General features: G+C 36.6%; 1 protein-coding gene across 6 annotated transcripts in view; it reads left to right on the plus strand.

Annotated features, from left to right (window-relative positions):
• LOC128013379 (collagen alpha-1(XI) chain-like) overlaps nucleotides 1–18,699 on the plus strand; it is a 68,845-nt gene that overhangs the window by 15,983 nt on the left and 34,163 nt on the right. The window contains exons 5-24 of one of the 6 annotated variants that reach the window (XM_052596329.1): nucleotides 3,434–3,559; nucleotides 5,451–5,537; nucleotides 6,777–6,881; nucleotides 8,556–8,858; nucleotides 10,518–10,580; nucleotides 10,718–10,759; nucleotides 10,917–10,979; nucleotides 12,438–12,512; nucleotides 13,527–13,610; nucleotides 14,011–14,067; nucleotides 15,377–15,430; nucleotides 15,512–15,565; nucleotides 15,688–15,741; nucleotides 15,826–15,879; nucleotides 16,276–16,329; nucleotides 16,453–16,497; nucleotides 16,651–16,704; nucleotides 16,784–16,828; nucleotides 17,422–17,475; nucleotides 18,371–18,415. In XM_052596329.1, the coding sequence (XP_052452289.1) occupies nucleotides 3,434–3,559; nucleotides 5,451–5,537; nucleotides 6,777–6,881; nucleotides 8,556–8,858; nucleotides 10,518–10,580; nucleotides 10,718–10,759; nucleotides 10,917–10,979; nucleotides 12,438–12,512; nucleotides 13,527–13,610; nucleotides 14,011–14,067; nucleotides 15,377–15,430; nucleotides 15,512–15,565; nucleotides 15,688–15,741; nucleotides 15,826–15,879; nucleotides 16,276–16,329; nucleotides 16,453–16,497; nucleotides 16,651–16,704; nucleotides 16,784–16,828; nucleotides 17,422–17,475; nucleotides 18,371–18,415 (1,518 nt within the window). Of the gene's footprint in view, nucleotides 1–3,433; nucleotides 3,560–5,450; nucleotides 5,538–6,393; nucleotides 6,559–6,776; nucleotides 6,882–8,555; nucleotides 8,859–10,517; nucleotides 10,581–10,717; nucleotides 10,760–10,916; nucleotides 10,980–12,437; nucleotides 12,513–13,526; nucleotides 13,611–14,010; nucleotides 14,068–15,376; nucleotides 15,431–15,511; nucleotides 15,566–15,687; nucleotides 15,742–15,825; nucleotides 15,880–16,275; nucleotides 16,330–16,452; nucleotides 16,498–16,650; nucleotides 16,705–16,783; nucleotides 16,829–17,421; nucleotides 17,476–18,370; nucleotides 18,416–18,699 lie in introns of all 6 variants that reach the window. The other 5 variants (XM_052596331.1, XM_052596330.1, XM_052596332.1 and 2 more) reach the window with 5 other exon arrangements.

An 18,699-nucleotide genomic window follows, 5' to 3' on the forward strand; every position in this document is an offset into this window, starting at 1 on the left:
GGTCAAAATGAGTTAAAGCTGTAAATAATTTAGTACAATGGGCCGATTGACAGGTGATATTGAAATGCTTTGCGTCTTGGTAAGGAGGAGGGTTTGGGTGTGTGTTTACCCATGTGATGGAGAGCGAACTCAGTGGGGGATGGGGGTGATGTCTTGTTGCCCCATATTGTTGCTGAAATTCCTTTAATGCAAGTAATTTTAATCACTTCTTGTTGTTAACATGATGACATTGTAACGTTAAATTCATTAACTATGAATTTGGGCCAGATTATGAATGTGACCATGTGAAATACTAACCAATGCACAGTTAATATAACAACTACTATGCCAATTTAAAACTCAATATTTAATATCTATGGAGCTCCACAGATGACCCCCCCCCCCCCCCACACACACACACACCAAAAAAAAGGAGATAATTTGCCCATGAATTAATTAATGATTCCCATCTTATTAGTTTGTTTAAGTCATTACCATCATTTAACAAAAATGAGGACACACATAGACAAAACATAGTAGGGAATTGATAAATTGTTGAAATCAATTCTTATTTTGTGACCATAAAATCAATTTTTATTTATGTAATTTTTTTGCAATGGAATATTTTCAGTAGATTTATTGAGCTTTTGGACATAAAAGCAGTCAAATGTAAAAAAGGTTGTCAAAATGTATTTCAGTTTCTTATTTTTTACCTCTGTTTAAATCAGCATTTATATGTATATGTATATATATAGACAGAGAGAGAGAGAGAGAGGTATGCCCAGTATTTAGATTTGGCGTGTCATTTGGGATTTGTATAGTTGAAAACAGTTCTCTGTCTGAGAGTGTGAACGCTACGCCTGTTCCCACTGTAAGGCTACTTCTGAAGTGTATTTTGGGAAATATGGAGGAAATACCTGGTCAGACCCATAGGAGCGACATCTCTTACTAGCCTTGAATCAACGCTTTGTAGGGCCTGTAAAGAATCCTTTGATTTTGCAGAGTTTGAAAGTTTACAATGTGCTATTTGCAGGATAGTGGCCCACAAAAAGGATATGAGATGGCATAGTGTTTTTTTTTTATTTTTTTACCATACTTAGTTCTACATGTCTCATTTCTGTAATGAATAAGAACCTTTCTTCAACCAGCAGGGCTCCTCATACCTACTGCTCCCCTACCAAATCAATTAAACCTACAAAAATGCTTGGCTAAAGGCCTGAATTGTTGCATTGGCTGTAGACACACTTTGAATGGCAGTTCAGAAACACATCCAGGTTTCTTTTCCTAAATGGCCAGGATGCTATCTTAATTACTATATTGTCTGTTATGTGAGGAAATAGCGTTGACTGTAGCTAATAGTGTTGGGTGTGTTGCCGGGTCGCTTGATTCACGGCTCTAGGCTCAGGTACATCAAAGTTCAATGCTCCCTTTGTTTCCGATTTGGTGTTCGCCACCACTGGCTAGCTCCAGTTCTGTAATTAGAGCAGTTAAGTACAATTAAGTGACTGAGGAAAACTGACTAAATTCTCTCATGTTGTAAAGCTGAGGCATTACAGTGCTTAATGGCAGGTTTCCTACTGTGCTACGTTGCTATTTGAACAGTTTACTGTATGCTCATGCTGGGGGTCTACATTTGAAATAGTTTTTCACACACTGGACCTTCAAGACAACCAACCTTCTTAGTACAAACCTGAGATGTTTACGAATGACTCGTGGGTCATTAGCAAATAGCTGTTGAGTGATGCTATTGGTTCATGTTGTTTCCTCACGATTCTGAAGAAAAACATTGCAGTGACCTTTTTTATGTTTTATTACATGGCAGAAAAAAGCTTCTATACAAGTCAGATGCAATTGCATTACTGTAAATCACTGGGTGGGCTTGATCTTTCTAAATTATTTGCTTGAGTCTGTTTGAATTGATTCTAGTCTTAGACGAGGATTTCATGCGTACTTTGCTCAGAAAAAGCTCTGCTGGGTCCAGAGAGTTGTTGTGGGTGACAAATGAGGTAATACGTGTCACTTTTATTCAGCCACTGGCTTGATCTCCCTGTTTTTCCCTCCATCTTAGCACCAGACTGTAATGCCAAGCCTGTTTTTTGGGGCCAATCCTGGCTTTCATGGTCTGGTAAACGTACTGTATGTAACAGAGCAACAGGTGATCAATGCAAACATGGCTTGGAACAGCATTGCAGCAACTGTAATCATATTGTTTTTTTATTTATTTTGATTATTGTGGATGATTAAGATGAGACAGTGAAGGATAATGTTATATTTAAAGTGATAGTTCATCCAAAAAATGCTAATTTAATCACTCATGGTGTTTTAAATCTGCAACATTATTTCTTTGGTAAACAAAAGATTCACTAGATATTCATCCACAGTCTACTTATTTCATCAACTTTTCAATTCAGATTAAAGGTGGATGTCAAGATTTTCACTTAACAGCGACTTAAATTTCATCCTTTACCTCAAACAAAACTATCAGGTGACTTAAGTCGATAATTGAAACACTTGTTAATGTGAAGCTTGAAAATGCGAAGCTCTTCTTATCAACTTTCATTGTATTGAAAACAAGGCCAGAATATTCTTCAAAAATTCAAAAAACACATGCAGACACACACATGTCCTTAACAAGTCCAAGCCTGCTGGGTTTTTTTTTATCTTTCGGGGTTGCCTTGCTGCTACATCGCACAGTCTCTCTCTCTCTCTTTGTGACAGTGCCAAGGAAAGACCTCTCAGGTTCCAACACATCCCTAGTTCTACTCGTGGACTGTACTGTACTGTTAAAGTCATGGTTTTTCCTCGTAACAGACCCAGGTCACTCTGAATCACTCCAGCATTTGAACAGAAAGATCTGGATTTGATAATTACAGTCCATAAGAAACATGTGGCCTAAAATGCACAAATGTAATCACTTAAATCAAAACCTCATAAAGTAAATTATGTCTTTTATCATCCAGTTGTTGATTATAGTGCAGAATGCATGTATGCTATTGACACAACAGATTTCGAGAAACAGATTTCACTCATTTGGAAGACAGACCATGCATGTGTTTAACATGTTGTTGACCAGAAGGTTTTATGTATTGTTGCCTATAAGAATTGTTAGGCAGGCGGCATTTTATATGAGAGCAAGCTTCCTGTGTGGGTTTCTATTACAGGTGTTTCATGATGAAACACGTTTTATTTACCTGCTTATAAAGCAGCAATTTCCTGAACCATCTGACCTGCTTTCCTCACTGTGAAAGTGGTTTGTTGCCTTGCAATTCCAAAATTGCATGTATTTCTTACAGAACAAGAGTGGTATTTTTATTATGTTTTGACTAACCAGGATAAGACGGGTTTGTTATTTTTGCATGAAGAAAATATGTTACATGTATGTGTCTCTGCACTAATAACAGAGGTGTTTTTGGCACATGTATCTCATGTATCTTCCTGTCAATCGTCCCCTCAGGGTGACATCCAGCAACTGCTGATTGTGGCCGACCCTAAAGCAGCTTACGACTACTGTGAACACTACAGCCCAGACTGTGATGTCCCCCATAAGGACACCCTTCAAGCACAGGAGCCCGGAGAGGAGGTTAGTATAGACCTTTTGCTCTGACCAGCAGAGGAAATGGTCTTTCCTGCAGTATCCAGTAGACCAAAGGTTTCTGGAAGTCTGGCATGTTGATGATACTTTTGACACTACCAGTCCAACAACTGGACACACAGACTCAAACTTCATTGTTGTTTTCCAAAAATTAGAATAATATACAAGTCATCAAAACTATGAAATAACACTCAAGTACAGGAATTATGTAGTGGGCAAAAAAAATTACAAATCAAAACTGAATTTTTAATTAAAATCATACTTTGGTGCTTTATTATTGTTGTTGGACTTTTTTAGACAGTATGGAAAAGTACAGTTTTATCAAATATTTTAAGTATTATTATTTTATATAAGAAATAAAGAAGCAACATATCACAGTCAGAAATAGTGACTGAATAAAATAGCTCATGCTACAAAGATATTAGATATATGTATTACATAATATAATGTCATATAATTTACAAACATACAAACATCAAACATTTTGGGTTTGAAAGAATTTATATATATATATTTGGTGCTCAATAAACATTTCTTACTATCAGTGTTGAAAACAGTTGTGCTGCGTAATATTTTTTTTTAAGGAAACCTGGATTTTTCAGGATTCTTTGATGATTGGAAAGTTCAAAAGAACAGTATTTTTACTTGATTTATTTGATGTGATCTTTATCGTCAATTTAATGCATTCTTGGTGAATAAAAGTGCTAATTTCCATAAGTGTCCATAAAAACATAACAGGTCAAAAGTCAGCCACACCTTGACACTTTTTGACCTCTGTGACGACTCCTGTAAACACAGACGCCAAATGCAAGTCATTTTAACCCATTAAATCCTGCCAAAACACGGAGAGGTTCATTTCCTGTATGGGAGAAATCCATAACCCTTTTCCTCGCATCTCGACTTGGCATTTGTGTGTGAGATGCTCTGCTCATAAATCACCCCCGGCCTGGCTGAACGGTGTCCTACTGAACACTAACTGATCACCAGCCATGAAAGAGGGCTAGATCATAGCGCAGTGGCTGTTTTATGAGCTTTTATGCTGTATTAAGATTAACATATACTTGTGTTTGATGGATGAAGCCCTGGAGAGCCAGGCTCAGTGGCTTTATCGGCCTTCCTGCTGCCGTTACTTTCAGTGAAGGAATAGAAACATAAACTGACCCTAAATGGCCGACTCAATATTAACCTAATTTCAGTATTAATATTATATTAATATTCTAAACTTAACAATTAACATCTATGCAATGTATGATGCCAGTTATAGATTTTGGTTGTGCAGTAAATATTTTGGTGTGTGTATAAAATCCCTCGACCCAGGACAAGTTCATACATGACACACTAAGTTTTATAGCTAATAAAACTTGTTAGAAAAGAGAATCATCTAGATTTGACTCTTTCTGTAGATCTAAGTTTTTAATCAGCCTTTGCTTTAGAAGCCAGCTGGGGTTTTACACACAAAACATATGGCTGTTATCTCTGCTTCGGACATGCAGGGAGTTTTTATAGGGTTTTAAACACCCACCTGTATATCAGGATAAGTGCATCACATGTTATACATTAACGTAATTAATGCAGTATGTTCATACATGCTGAAGTCACACAGTAGAGAGCAACACAAACATTTTAGATGTTTAGATCATTTTGATCATGAAATTGCACTTTAACATTGGTTGCTTTAGTAAAAAAAAATATATATATATATATATATATGATCATATGCTGTGTATGATAAACCTGTTTCTAATCACCTGCACTGTATAAAACAGCCTATACAGTCAATCTAATCATCAAAGTATGTAATAGACCAAAGGGTAGATTACATTCTACATGAATTTTGTATGCTTTGCTAACCTCTCTCTCATCCTCTCCCTGTGTGCAGTACACAACTGCTGTTGATTACGGTGATTTATATGATTATTATGAGGGAGCGACCCCCACAGCCACAGATGAATATTCTGAGCCGCAGGTAAATGTGGGAAATATGTGATGTGTTTGTTATGTCAATCATGGGGTGGCCCCGCCCCTTTTCCTTGACCTGTATAAATTACATGGGCTAAAGTATGCGGTGTGGGCTTTGTCTTCAATAGCCAGGCCCATAAATTACTGTAGCAGTTCACATACTTTTGCCCATGTAGTGTATGTTGTCTGTCCATGTTTTTGTAAACTCTTAACACTAGGTTTATATAAAAAAAAAATGGTGTCCATTTTATCAAACATATGTTGCTTTAAGTTTGAGGGTGACCGTTTTTGAAGCAAGCCTGAAATCATTTCAGTTATGGTATCAGAACAACATATTTGACTACTCAATATCCATGATAGATTTACACTGTAAGTTGGTCATTTATTTAAAATGTTTTTTTTAAGTCTGTTGTGCTGCATTTGCATTTAATTTGATCAAAAATACAGTAAAAACAGTAATATTGTGAAGATTAACTGTTTTTAATGTCATTTGAATTTTCACCAGCCATTACTTCAGTCTTCGGTGTCACATGATCCTTTAGATTAGAAAATGGTTGATGTTTAATATTTTTGTGTAAACCTTTGATGAATGTAAAGTTCAAAAGAGCAACATTTGTCTGAAATAGTTTTTTAATACAACGTAAAAGTTACTTTTGATAATTTATTTTTTAAATGAATAAAAACTGACCAAACTTTTGAAGGATAGTGTATTATCCTATTCTTTATTAGTTATTAGTATTATAGGTAATTAGTTATTCTTAAGCTAAGTAAGTCATGTTTGAAAAAATGTAGACCAATTTAACTTCTAACACAGATATTTTGATGTGTTGTGTCTTTTTCCCTTCACATTAACCTTCTTCCAGAGAGTGAAGCGTAGTGTCTCCATGAAAACGAAGAGGACGAGAAAGTCCCCTAAATCTTTTTCCAAACCCTATAAGTACCAGGAGCCAAAACAGGCTAAAAAGTTAGCACCTAAGAAGAAGAGATATGGATACCAGCCACCGTCACCAAGACAAGCCATTCTAGGGGTAATAGTACAAGTGTAGCTCATGTCAGAACCCATCAAGATCTCTCTTTCGGTGAGGGAAATCTCTGATGCTAGTCTGAGCGCACCGTCCGCCCCATTTCTCTAGGTGCAGTCCTCGTGGATCCAGCCTGTATCTCTTGTGGAACTGCTTGAACTGTGTTAATTCCTCCTTTCTTATCTTCTTCTTCTTCTTTTCTTCTCACTTTGAAACTGCTATAGCCTAACAATGTAGATGGGGAGTACTATACAGACAGTGAACTTGACTACGGAACAGTAGATGCTTCCAAAACTCAGTCTCCTGTCGCAACCACTGGACCAAACCAGGTAATCATTTGATTATATATTATGATGATAGGACGAATAAAATGTGGGAAAGAATGGGGAAAAATCCAGGAGCAGGTGTGACGAGGAAGTATTTGATTTGAAATGACAAAAAACAAAACAATTCATGGCAATTGTTCTGTGTTTTTCGACTCTGGGACTGTCACCACAAGGGAACTGTTTTATCTAACGACATAAAGCTGATATTCACAATAAAACCGGCAAGTTCTAAATTTAGCCAATCCACTTCCTGTGATGTTTTCCAATCTGAAACTTTGAACATGCCTTGAATATCAAGTAGATATTTCTCAGTGGATGGCCATGCAGCTGGTTACTGTTCTGTCATTTCAGCTTTTTGTTGTGGATATCAATGATATTTAATGCTGGATTAAAAAAATTTATGAATGTTTAACCATCCGATCTAAATTTAAAGCAGTGAATTGATCACACAGCTAAGTGAAAATAAGTTATATATGTATTTCTTTTTGGCTTAAGTTTTGGAATTGGTTGCTTAAATGTTGATTGGTTGCCCATTTTCTAGCCCTAACTATCATTGAGAAGATGGCACGTCCCATTACAAACAGTTCCCTCAGTAAGTGACCCAAATATGTGGACCTTTGAAAAAGAAACAAACCATAAAACCATTCGTCCCAGATGTATTCTGTTCTATAGTTATCAGAACTATATTCAACAGAATTGCACTCTTTCACAGCCATTTAGATGTATTTTCAGGGTACAGTAGTTCTACAGTAAGTTTATGTTGGATATTAAAGACACATTATAAGTGTAGGTGTGTCTTTTCTCAAATTAAACGCAGTATGAAATGTCTAAATTTTTCAGTATTGAAATAAAAACTGGTGTCCCTTGACTATTTTTTTTATGGTTATGTACTAAAGCATACCGTAAATCTTGGCTGTTGTGATCAAATGCAGAGTCAGACTTTTACAATTTGATCTGTTCCTGCATTTGATCACATCATTTATTCATTAGTTTGTGTATTTGTAAACATGGTAGTGTTATTTCAGACTTATGTCATTTATTTCTGTCTGCTTTTTCACCTCTAAACATAATTTAACTTTAACATTATGTTTATTGTGGGAAAAAGACAGGAATATCCTGAAGCCTATCATAGACTTTTATGTGTGATTATTAAATATTTAAAAAATAATGCCCTTTTAATTATAAAGTTAACACTTTATTTGTCCCTCTGCAAATAACACACAAAAATGCCCACAAAATTTGAACAGATTTAGAAATGTTTTACAGTAAGTGTTGCAATATACTTTGCAAAATCAAATTTGCGTGTAACAGTATTTCTATGAGATCACATTATAAATGTGCATTACTGATTCTACAGTATCTGTTGTATAACTTGTATAATGTGATTTATTTAACCAGATTAATTTGCACATTAAATTCTCATTTCACCATTTATCCAAATCCTTGAATACAATTCAAATCATCTGATATATTTAAATGGGACTAAGAAGTGTTATCTTGTTGCTGCCCAAAAATTATAAAGTATTCTTAATAAATATTTCTCATGCAAATAATTTCGCTCCTGCTTTGCATTAGATACAGTAGTTTTTGCTTTGACTGCTTAACTAACATCCATCTTCCCTCCGTTGCTCAAACTCCCTTCCCCTCCACCCGGCCGCATTGCTTGGGTATAATAAGGCTGTGGAAGAGGACGTTTTCGGTGATTATGTCACTGAGACGGCCCAAGCTGGTCTGGATCCAACCATTGCCCCAGAAGCCGCGCTGCCAAGCGGCACCACAGAACCCGTTGGAGTGGATGCGTATGACTTTAAGGAGTATGATCTTAAGGAATATGATGTGACTGGCAAAAATCAATATGAGTATGGGGCGTATGATGAGTTTGGCAATGTGGCTCCAAATCCTACGTCCAATTACGAAGACAGTTTCGGGCCAGGGGTTGCAGCCGAAACCGACATTGCTGAAACAGAAGTGACGTCAGATGTAAGTATTGACCCCCAAATGAGGGTGTTGTCCAGCACTCAGACTGTTGGATATGGGAATCTAGCATGCATTGTTGGCTTTGTAGTGCACTATTTTGCATGGGGTCCAATCATTTTTTCTGTTTGGTGTGTTGGTTTATACTAATCTGCACTGCACTTCTTCCTCTTGTCCGTATTGGTTTTCTCTCACTCCCATCTCTGTGTATGACAGATCACATCGATCATATAGATTCACAGATCACTTACATGCACTCTCTCATACCAACTGTGGTTTGAACTCTCTGACTGTCAGCACCTTATCTCCCATATCGCCCCGGGATATGGCAATTACCCCATACCACAGACCCAGCTGTCTGTTCAGACACACCTTTCTCTACCTCCACCCCCTTAAGAAGCTCATACTTCCCCTCCGTCAAAAACTCCAGTACCTGTATCTTACAGCCCACATGAGCTAAGGTTTGACGGCATCAGATCTTGTCCATTACATTGCTGGTTACACACTTTCCATCTTGTTAATCTAAGAGAGATTAACGTTCTGAATTTAGGGTCACACTTTAGTTTGGGGACCAATTCTCACTATTAAAGCTGCGGTAGGGAACTTTTGACGCTCTAGCGGTTAATAAACAGAACTGCTTGCGTCTTGCGGAAGAACATCGTAGCCGGAACTACTTCTCTCTGATTATGTCAATGAAGAATCACAAAGGTACTGGGTTACTCCGCCGCGGTATCCCCAAACCAATCTAAAATAGTCCGAATATAAACACTTATTATAGGTGCACCCAAGTGATTCAGGACAAGCCAAAAACACGGTTTGGAATATGGATTCATGGTGTACTCGCTTATTATATATATTTTTCTACATTTTGAACACAAACAAAGTTACGGACCGCAGCTCTGATTGGTTGTTTTTTACCGGGAGCGATGGAGTTTCTGCAAATGGCAATAGGACCACTGGGAGGAGCCAGAGGAGCTTGATTTTTTTCACAGATTATCTGTCTCATATTCTACTGTCAGGACATGATGACAGGTTTAATAAATATGTAAAAAATATTTTTTTACAAAAGTTCCCTGCAGCACCTTTAACTATGATGTTTGCTTCAATAAACTAAACTTAATAGTTAGTAATAGTTATTAAGTTTAGGAATGGGATTGAATTGAGGGATCTAAAATTTGGTCATGCAGAATAAATCATTAATGTGTGTTTTATAAATTATAATAAACAGCCAGTATGCTATGCAGGCTAATATGTAACTAATTAATAGTGAGAATTGGTCTCTATTGGTCTTCTATCTATCTATCTATCTATCTATCTATCTATCTATCTATCTATCTATCTATCTATCTATCTATCTGTCTGTCTGTCTGTCTGTCTGTCTGTCTGTCTGTCTGTCTGTCTGTCTGTCTGTCTGTCTGTCTGTCTGTCTGTCTGTCTGTCTATCTATCTATCTATATATCTATCTATCTATCTCTCTGTCTGTCTGTCTGTCTGTCTGTCTGTCTGTCTGTCTGTCTGTCTGTCTATCTATCTATCTATCTATCTATCTATCTATCTATCTATCTATCTATCGGTCTGTCTGTCTGTCTGTTCTCTCTATGTTATCTGTAGTTCTGTGGTTCTATCTATCATATGTTGTGTCTAACCTCTGATATATGTTTGCAGTTGGGTGGTGGTGCTGCTCTGGGTCAGAAGGGAGAAAAAGGAGAACCTGCAGTGATTGAGCCGGTGAGTGAAAAGCTATTCTGGACATTTATCACCTTGGGAGCAGTACTGATATTAGTTTATAAACATGAATTTAGTAATTTGATGCTGCAGTCTCTTCTGGTCAGTTTGTTTTACTCTGGCTTTGTTGTGATCCGTAGGGAATGCTGATTGAAGGACCTGCTGGACCACCTGGACCTGCTGTAAGTCACCTGCATTTTTGTCTACGTCACTTGTAAAATGCAATATTTAACCACTGTGTTCTAGCAAGTTTTTTTAAAGTCTAAAATCTTTTGGTAAAAGTGTCATCATCATTGTGCTCCAGTTTGTCTGTTTATACAATTTTCCTTTTGTGTTCAGGGTCTTCCAGGCCCTTCAGGTTTACAAGGCCCCCCTGGTTCAGCCGGAGATCCTGGTGACAGGGTAAAAAAAAATTTCAGTCTTTGACTCCAGGCTATGTTTACTTATGAAGACCACAGGTATTTTCAGTTCATTAACAAGGTTTAGGACTTGATCTTTCTTTTGTCATAATTGTTTCTCATGGAGACGTAAGTAATTTTCACCATTTACAAAGGGGTAGTCAGTGATTTTATAGCCAGCCAAATCCAGAATGTCGGTGTTTATTTCCCAACACCCCCATAAAAAGCCGAATTACCAAACCTGTCGTGTGGTATTTCAATTGTCGTCTGATTTCCAATCTCTACATTTACAAGAAGAAATTCAAAATTCTTAAAAAACCCTTTTTAAGCACTCCTGAACACCGTAAGGTAACTGTTGTTGGCTACTTTAGTTTAATACTTCATAACTGCTCCTCCACAGCAGCTGGGAGCAGAAAGAGAAGAAAAAAATGATGAACATATTTGAACATATTGAGACACAGGCTAGGCTAGAGAAAAACTTGTGTGCTAAGCAAGAAAGGCTTAGAAAACCGCAAGTCCGTTTGAAAATGTGTCAGTAAACAAAACCCAATGCTGATTTATTCTGAACAGGGTCATGGCAGATTCCTGACCCTGAGGGCACATTTACACCCTCTCTGACACATTTAGTTTTCAGATGTGAAACCCTGAGTGGCTTTATTTAGAAACAGATTAAAGCAAGTTAACGTTCCAAGAGGACGAATTGAAGTAATTCACATTACTTTAGAATGAGCAGGCACTGTTCAGTCGTCAAATTTCTGATCAAATGCAGCATGTTACCCTCAGCCTATTTCTGTATGCAAAATACACCCATTGCTGACAAAAAACATTGTCTTCCTTAAACTGTTTGAGGATAATTATCATAACAAATTTCCAAACCAACTCCAAAGTCTGTCTGGAGTTCTGATGTTAGGTTGTGTCGTGGGTATTACACGCCTATGTAAACCCACACTCTGACAGAACTGCACGCATGCAAGAATGCTAATGATGAAACTAAGTAAATCATTTGCATCAGAATATAATTCAGTTGTAGACAAATACAGTTCATTTTACAAGTGAAAAAAAAGTAAAGACCATTTAAATAGAAGACTGTTAAAGCACAAATAGCTATGAAATGCATATCAACAAAATGTGGGATCTGAGTACTTCCTGTTAATGGTTTTGTCAAACTAAGACATGTACACTCCAGAATGGCATGTGATATTGTTTATTAGTGTTATTTAGCATAACCTGCCGAGCTATTATTGTAGCAAAAATGAAACCGTGTGATAATTAGCTGTGACTGGACTTGGTGAAGACAACAGGGAACTATCTGGATCAGTGGGCTATCTTAAAAATGGACAACTTCACTAAAGGTTAATGGAAGTGAGAGGGTCTCTCCTGTTTTGGAATTATCTTACCTCTGTGTTGTCAAGTCGAGAAGTGTCAAATTACTGATACACCCCGACTCTTCCTGCTTCCTCAGGGTCCTCCTGGCCGTGCTGGTCTTCCCGGAGCGGATGGCATGCCAGGACCCCCTGGTACTATGCTGATGCTGCCAGTAAGACAAAAAAATACCAAAAATCTTTGCAGATATGTCTAGCCTATTCTGCACATCAGTTTCATGCTTGTATTCAGCAATAATACATACATGAAAACAAGGACAACACACTTGTTCAGAGTATATGATTGTGCAGTAGCTTGAAAAGTAATAAAAAATGTTTATATCTCATTGTTTTTTATTTATATGTAAGCTGAAAATCCTGGATATATGATGATATATATATATATATATATATATATATATATATATATATATATATATATATATATATATATATATAATGACTGCATTCTTGACTTCTTTAGACTTCGTTGTTGTGAAGTAGTTTGAGGTTTGGAAAAACATCTAAATCCTAAGCACATAGTTTTTACAGTATAGTAAATGATAATATGAAGTGTTATACATACTGATACATAAATGAAAATATTAACTGCATACTTTACTTCTTTATAGCAGTATTCTTTAGGACTTTACAAATGCATTGAAAATCGAAATCTTGACTAAAGATTCCAAATGTAGCATTTCACAGTTGTTAAATGTAGTATTTTAATATATTTTTGTATATTTTAGTATAAAGTGGCATACTGCATACTTCATTTGTTTAGATAATATTGTTTAGTAAATTGCAAAAGTATCTGCTTTTCATTTGTTAACCAAATAATATATACAGACATAATATAGTATTTTGTGTTTTATGCAATGAAGCTATAAAATGAAGATAATGAATGCATATTTAATTTCTTTACAGCATATAGGAGTATTGAAACCATCTCAATCCTAATTAGATTAATCCAAAAGATTTGATTTACTTAGTATTTCCAGTATAGTACAGTATAAAGTGTTATGTGACTGTAGACTTCCATTCGTTAGAGCATTCCTATTAAATATTCAAAATATTGCTTTTTGCGTTGGATTGACTCAATATTTATAGTATAGGATACTGTAGTTTGAAGTGTTTTATTTTTTTCTTATGAAAATGATAATAATGAATACTCGGTTCATGTTTGACAGTTTCGGTTTGGAGGTGATGGGGAAAAGGGTCCAGTGGTGTCGGCTCAGGAGGCCCAGGCTCAGGCCATTCTCTCTCAGGCCAGGGTGAGTATGAGAAGTGAAGGGCCAAATGGCCCTTGAGCTTCACCCAGCTGTTTGCTGAGGGGGAGGTGGGGGACTCTTGACTGTTTTAGGGAAGAGGTGGGGCGGTAGGTCACAGGGTGGGGAGGGGATTTGCTCCGGCCTTGTTTGCACTAAAACCAGAGTGAAACACAGCAGCACAGGCTGCTTTGACTCATGCGGAGAGACTAGTTAAAAATACTAGCAAGGTTCACGACCTGCATGAGGGCAACCCGACAGGTGCTGCAGATTAGTGCTCAGATCTGTCCTAGACAAATGCAGTCACTTCCCCTCCTCCTCTGGCTGAAGAGAGTTTATGTCTGCCAATTCTTGTATATTTTTGATAATATTTTAGTGATTTTGATTCTTTGGTTTGTTTTCGCAGCTCGCCATGAGAGGTCCACCAGGTCCAATGGGTCTCACTGGAAGATCCGGCCCAGTGGTGAGTTTCAGTGACCCCATGACCTCTGCAAAAGTCCCACCCAATCAGCTTTCCAATCAGAGCAATGCATTTAAATGCATTGATTCAAATTTCATAGGGATCAATATGCAAAACACCATCAATGTCCTGTTATTTATATATGTAAAATGTTTTTAACATCCCAAATCATCCCAACAAATGTCCTCTATAAGAAAACACGTTGGGCTCCAACATGTTTATATAACCATATCTTTTCTATAACTACTTTTTAATGGGTAGAGAGGCAAGGTTATCTTAGTTAACATTGTCATTGCCTGAGCTGAAACAAACCTTAACTGGAAAATAATAAAATATAAAAACATACTACTTCAGGTTGTTGCCAAGGCATTTTCATTTATTTCAACTAGATACACTAAAATAACGAAATAAATTAAATTAAAATGAATGTAATCTTATACTTAAAGTCTAAAAACTAAAAAGGAATTTAAGAAACAACTAAAAAAACTTTAAATAAACTTTAAATGAAAACTGAAAACATTAAAATAAAAATTTTATCCAAAATATTATTAAAAACCATAATAATATCTCTCTAACACTGGACCAGGTAACTAGATTAAGAGCAGACCAGTTGAAACACGATGGGCCGGTGAACTCAAGAAATGATCCTACTCAGATGCAACCAAACTCATGACAAAATACCTCAAATAAGCATTTGAGAAGTGAAAACCACAGCCATGTCATGTCATACCTATCTTAGGTAACTGACTGAGCATGAAATGAGTGCTGGGAATTTAAGAGAGACTTTGAAATCATAATCACAGCTGCTGTTTAATAGCTAGTTGGGAATTTGTGTGTCATTTAAACAGCAGGCAAATGAGAATCTTCAAGTTTCCAATTGGTTCCTTACAGTAGGGTGTACTTTTAGGAATAAATGCAACTCAACTCTTAAATTATCTTTGAAATCAGTTACAAAATACTAGGACAGTCTGTCTGAAAAGGCAGCAATTTTGAAATCAACAAGTTTATTTTCTGAGTATTCCACTTCATGTGGTGTGATGCAAAAGAAACGGCACGATTCCCTAAAGTAAAGTGCAATAACTACATCTTTAAACAAGTTCAACCCATTATGTCAACTACATTTACTGTTATTCAGGGCTTATTTTGATTCTCTGGGTGAGTGAAGAGCAAGAGTAGTATATGCTGTGGAATATTGCCATCTGCTGTTTCTTTGTATATAGTGCAGGCATTTCAATCTTTTCTGTATCTGTCAAAAACATGTTGGTCTTGGTCTAATACATCTCTCTCTCTCTCTGGTGTCAATCACATTCAGGGTCTTCCAGGAGCCCCTGGGCTGAAGGGAGATAGTGGAGACTCTGGTCCTCAGGTAAAACAAATCATTTCTCATCACCAAAGGTCATCTTACCTAATTATCTACTTAAAATAATCATTTATCTTTCCACCATAGGGTCCAAGGGGTATCCAAGGCCCACCAGGGCAAATGGGAAAACCTGGCAAGAGAGTAAGACAATTTTCTTTATTTTTCACAAGGACAAACGATTATTACTTTTTTGCTCTGATTTGAATGAGTCTTCAGTTAGCATATGGACACATAATAGTCATGTGTCTTCTCTGACCTTTCAGGGTCGTGCTGGAGCCGACGGGGCCCGTGGAATGCCTGGAGAATCTGGATCTAAGGTACAAGAAAAAAATCTCACCCACATATATTTGATATGCTATATAGCACATAGAAATATATTGTTTGAATCTTTTACCTCTTAGGGTGACAGAGGTTTTGATGGGCTTCCAGGTCTGCCCGGCGAGAAGGGACACAGGGTGAGTATGAACGCATACAAATCAATTCGACTAATGCAGTAAAAGAAGAGTAAATGACTAGGGCTCTCTCAACTAATATCTGACCCCCGTACTGTACATCGGAAACATGGACATCAAACACACAACATTAGCTGATCATTTTGTTCTTCGTTGCACTAAGGATATATAACAAATAATGATCCAGAGAAGAATCATGAGCTCTTCCAAGGTGAAATTAAGTCTTCTACTCTTGAAACTTTACAGAAGGGTATTTCCAGCCTTTTCCCATGTCAGCACAGATAATAATTATAGGATCCCAAATTGCTCTCTAGAACACTTTCAAGCAAAGATAGAATGATTATATATTAAGCTGGATGTAATAAAGTATGATGCTTCCTGTCTGTCTCTTTCTGGCAGGGTGAGAACGGTCCTCCTGGTCCACCTGGATCTCCCGGAGAGGACGGACCAAGGGTAAATGCTTTTCTGAATCACCTGTAAAATAAGAAGAAGAAAAAAAAGAGAAGAAAAAACGTATCATTTAATTGTTTCGGCTATTAGAATAAACATATTCTCTTCACTTTTTCTTCTTTACAGGGAGAAGATGGAGAGATTGGACCAAGAGGACTTGCTGGTGAGAGTGTAAGTGTTGCATTTCCTTTTAAATGTTTTACTTCCAGTCTGCCACCAGGGGGCAGAGTCACTCAACAGTGACTCTTAACGATCCCTATTTAAAATTCAGAAGAGAATACTTGCTCTTTTTAATCAGAACCTTCTCATTTCTTTTTATCTCAGGGGCCACGAGGTCTGCTCGGCCCCAGAGGCCCTCCTGGACCTCCTGGACAACCTGTAAGTGATTTTTAATTTATAATCTTGTGGATCTGGTGCTGTTTGCTCGCTTCTAATCTTTCACAATTGATTTCTGCAGGGCATTGCTGGTGTTGATGGTCCACAGGGTCCCAAAGGAAACATGGTAAGAGACACGGATCTCGTAAATATGGCGTTTTCTTTTAGATAAAATCAGTGTAGCAGATGCTGATAATACTTGTTGAGTGAATATCTGTGGGTTTTAGACATGTTTCAGCCTTTTTGTATGTTTACTATGACCACTGTCAAGTTGAAATGTCATTTCGTAATGAAATACAAATACATTTCTTACTGCCACAGTGACATCACAGTGGTCGAATAAACTAGAAAAAAGTTTGGCCTATCAAATACGAAACACAACTGTTTTGGAACCAAATTATGACGAACAAAAACAACAGTTAAGTCATCTGTTTATTTGAATATATGTTATGATCAGATATAAGAGTTTCAAATAGAGCTACTCCGTTAGAATAAGCTAATCTTGCTCATTTTTCAACTAAACACATGTTAAACACTGAACTTTCTGTCAAATATGAGGACAGGCATTCTGACAAGGTATACATTAGCCTTTTTTCAGTTAGCTTTAACATTAATATTGTTCATATAACAAATTTAGTTTTGTTAGCATTGTGTTCACTATATTAGCATCATATTCACAACACATATTTGACATGTACTGTAATTTTTCTTGTTGAACAGGGACCCCAGGGAGAGCCGGGGCCTCCTGGTCAACAGGGAATCCCAGGATCACAGGTGAGAACAAACAAACTCTAGAGGTTTTACTGCAAGGTTTGACTATTGTTTTGTGTAATCCTATGATTCAAAAACTTAAAAACAAAATTAATATATAGCTCCACAATAAATAATAACTTATGTGTGTGTGTATATATATATATATATATATATATATATATATATATATATATATATATATATATATATATATATATATATATATATATATATGTATTATTAATTATTCAAATATATAAATACATATCTGAAGAAAAAAAAAAAAAAAAAAATATATATATATATATATATATATATATATATATATTTATTTATTTATTTATTTTTTAGCTTAATTACTGATTTTAAGCTTTAATTAATTTATCAACTTAATTCTGAATTATTATTTAGTATATTAAGTATTATTACCAGTTCATTGCACCTCTTTTTTGTAATTTCTAATCCCCACTATCATTTTTAATTCCGAACGACTCTGAAGCTCAGAGGGCATGGTGAAATTATTTGAAATATTTCTGTAAGCCTCTGCTGGGCTCAGAGGAAGTGCGCAGCTGAAAGCGTCTCATTCATAACACCCCACCTGCAGCGGTCGAATCGGAGCACTGAGCTCAAATTTCCCTGGAGTGAACTCCTGGTCAGCCCATACACAAATACACTGAATCAGCTACTGTAAACACACACACACAGTAAACACACGTGTGTATGCACACACACTCAAGCACACTGTGCAAACATGAGCGACCCTGCCAACACACACACAGGGACAATACAGTAAGTCCATTATTGGGTGTAAGTCATCAGTTTGGGCTCCTCTCTACCACACACCTACCCTTCTATCCTCCCCTTTGCTGCCAAAGCTGCAAAGCTTGACGTTTGCTGTCTGTTTTCTGTTGTACAGGGTCTTCCAGGTCCACAGGGCCCCATCGGACCTCCTGGAGAAAAAGTAAGTCTTTTGTGGTTTTCATGCATATAATTCTGAGGAGTCCCTTTGAACAGAAGGAGACCAAAAAGAAAGATTTTGAAACATATGTATATATATATGTGTGTGTGTGTGTGTGTGTGTGCTGTCAAAGAGTTATGTATTTTTTTATATTATTTTATATAATGTATAGAGTTATGTATTTCATATCACGAAATTACGATAAATTGCATCCAAAATAAAAGTGTCTGTTTACATAATATATGTGTGTGTTCTGTGTACATTTATTATTTATATATAAATACAGA

Source organism: Carassius gibelio, chromosome B24 (genome assembly GCF_023724105.1).
Source record: "Carassius gibelio isolate Cgi1373 ecotype wild population from Czech Republic chromosome B24, carGib1.2-hapl.c, whole genome shotgun sequence".
Lineage (NCBI taxonomy): Eukaryota > Metazoa > Chordata > Actinopteri > Cypriniformes > Cyprinidae > Carassius > Carassius gibelio.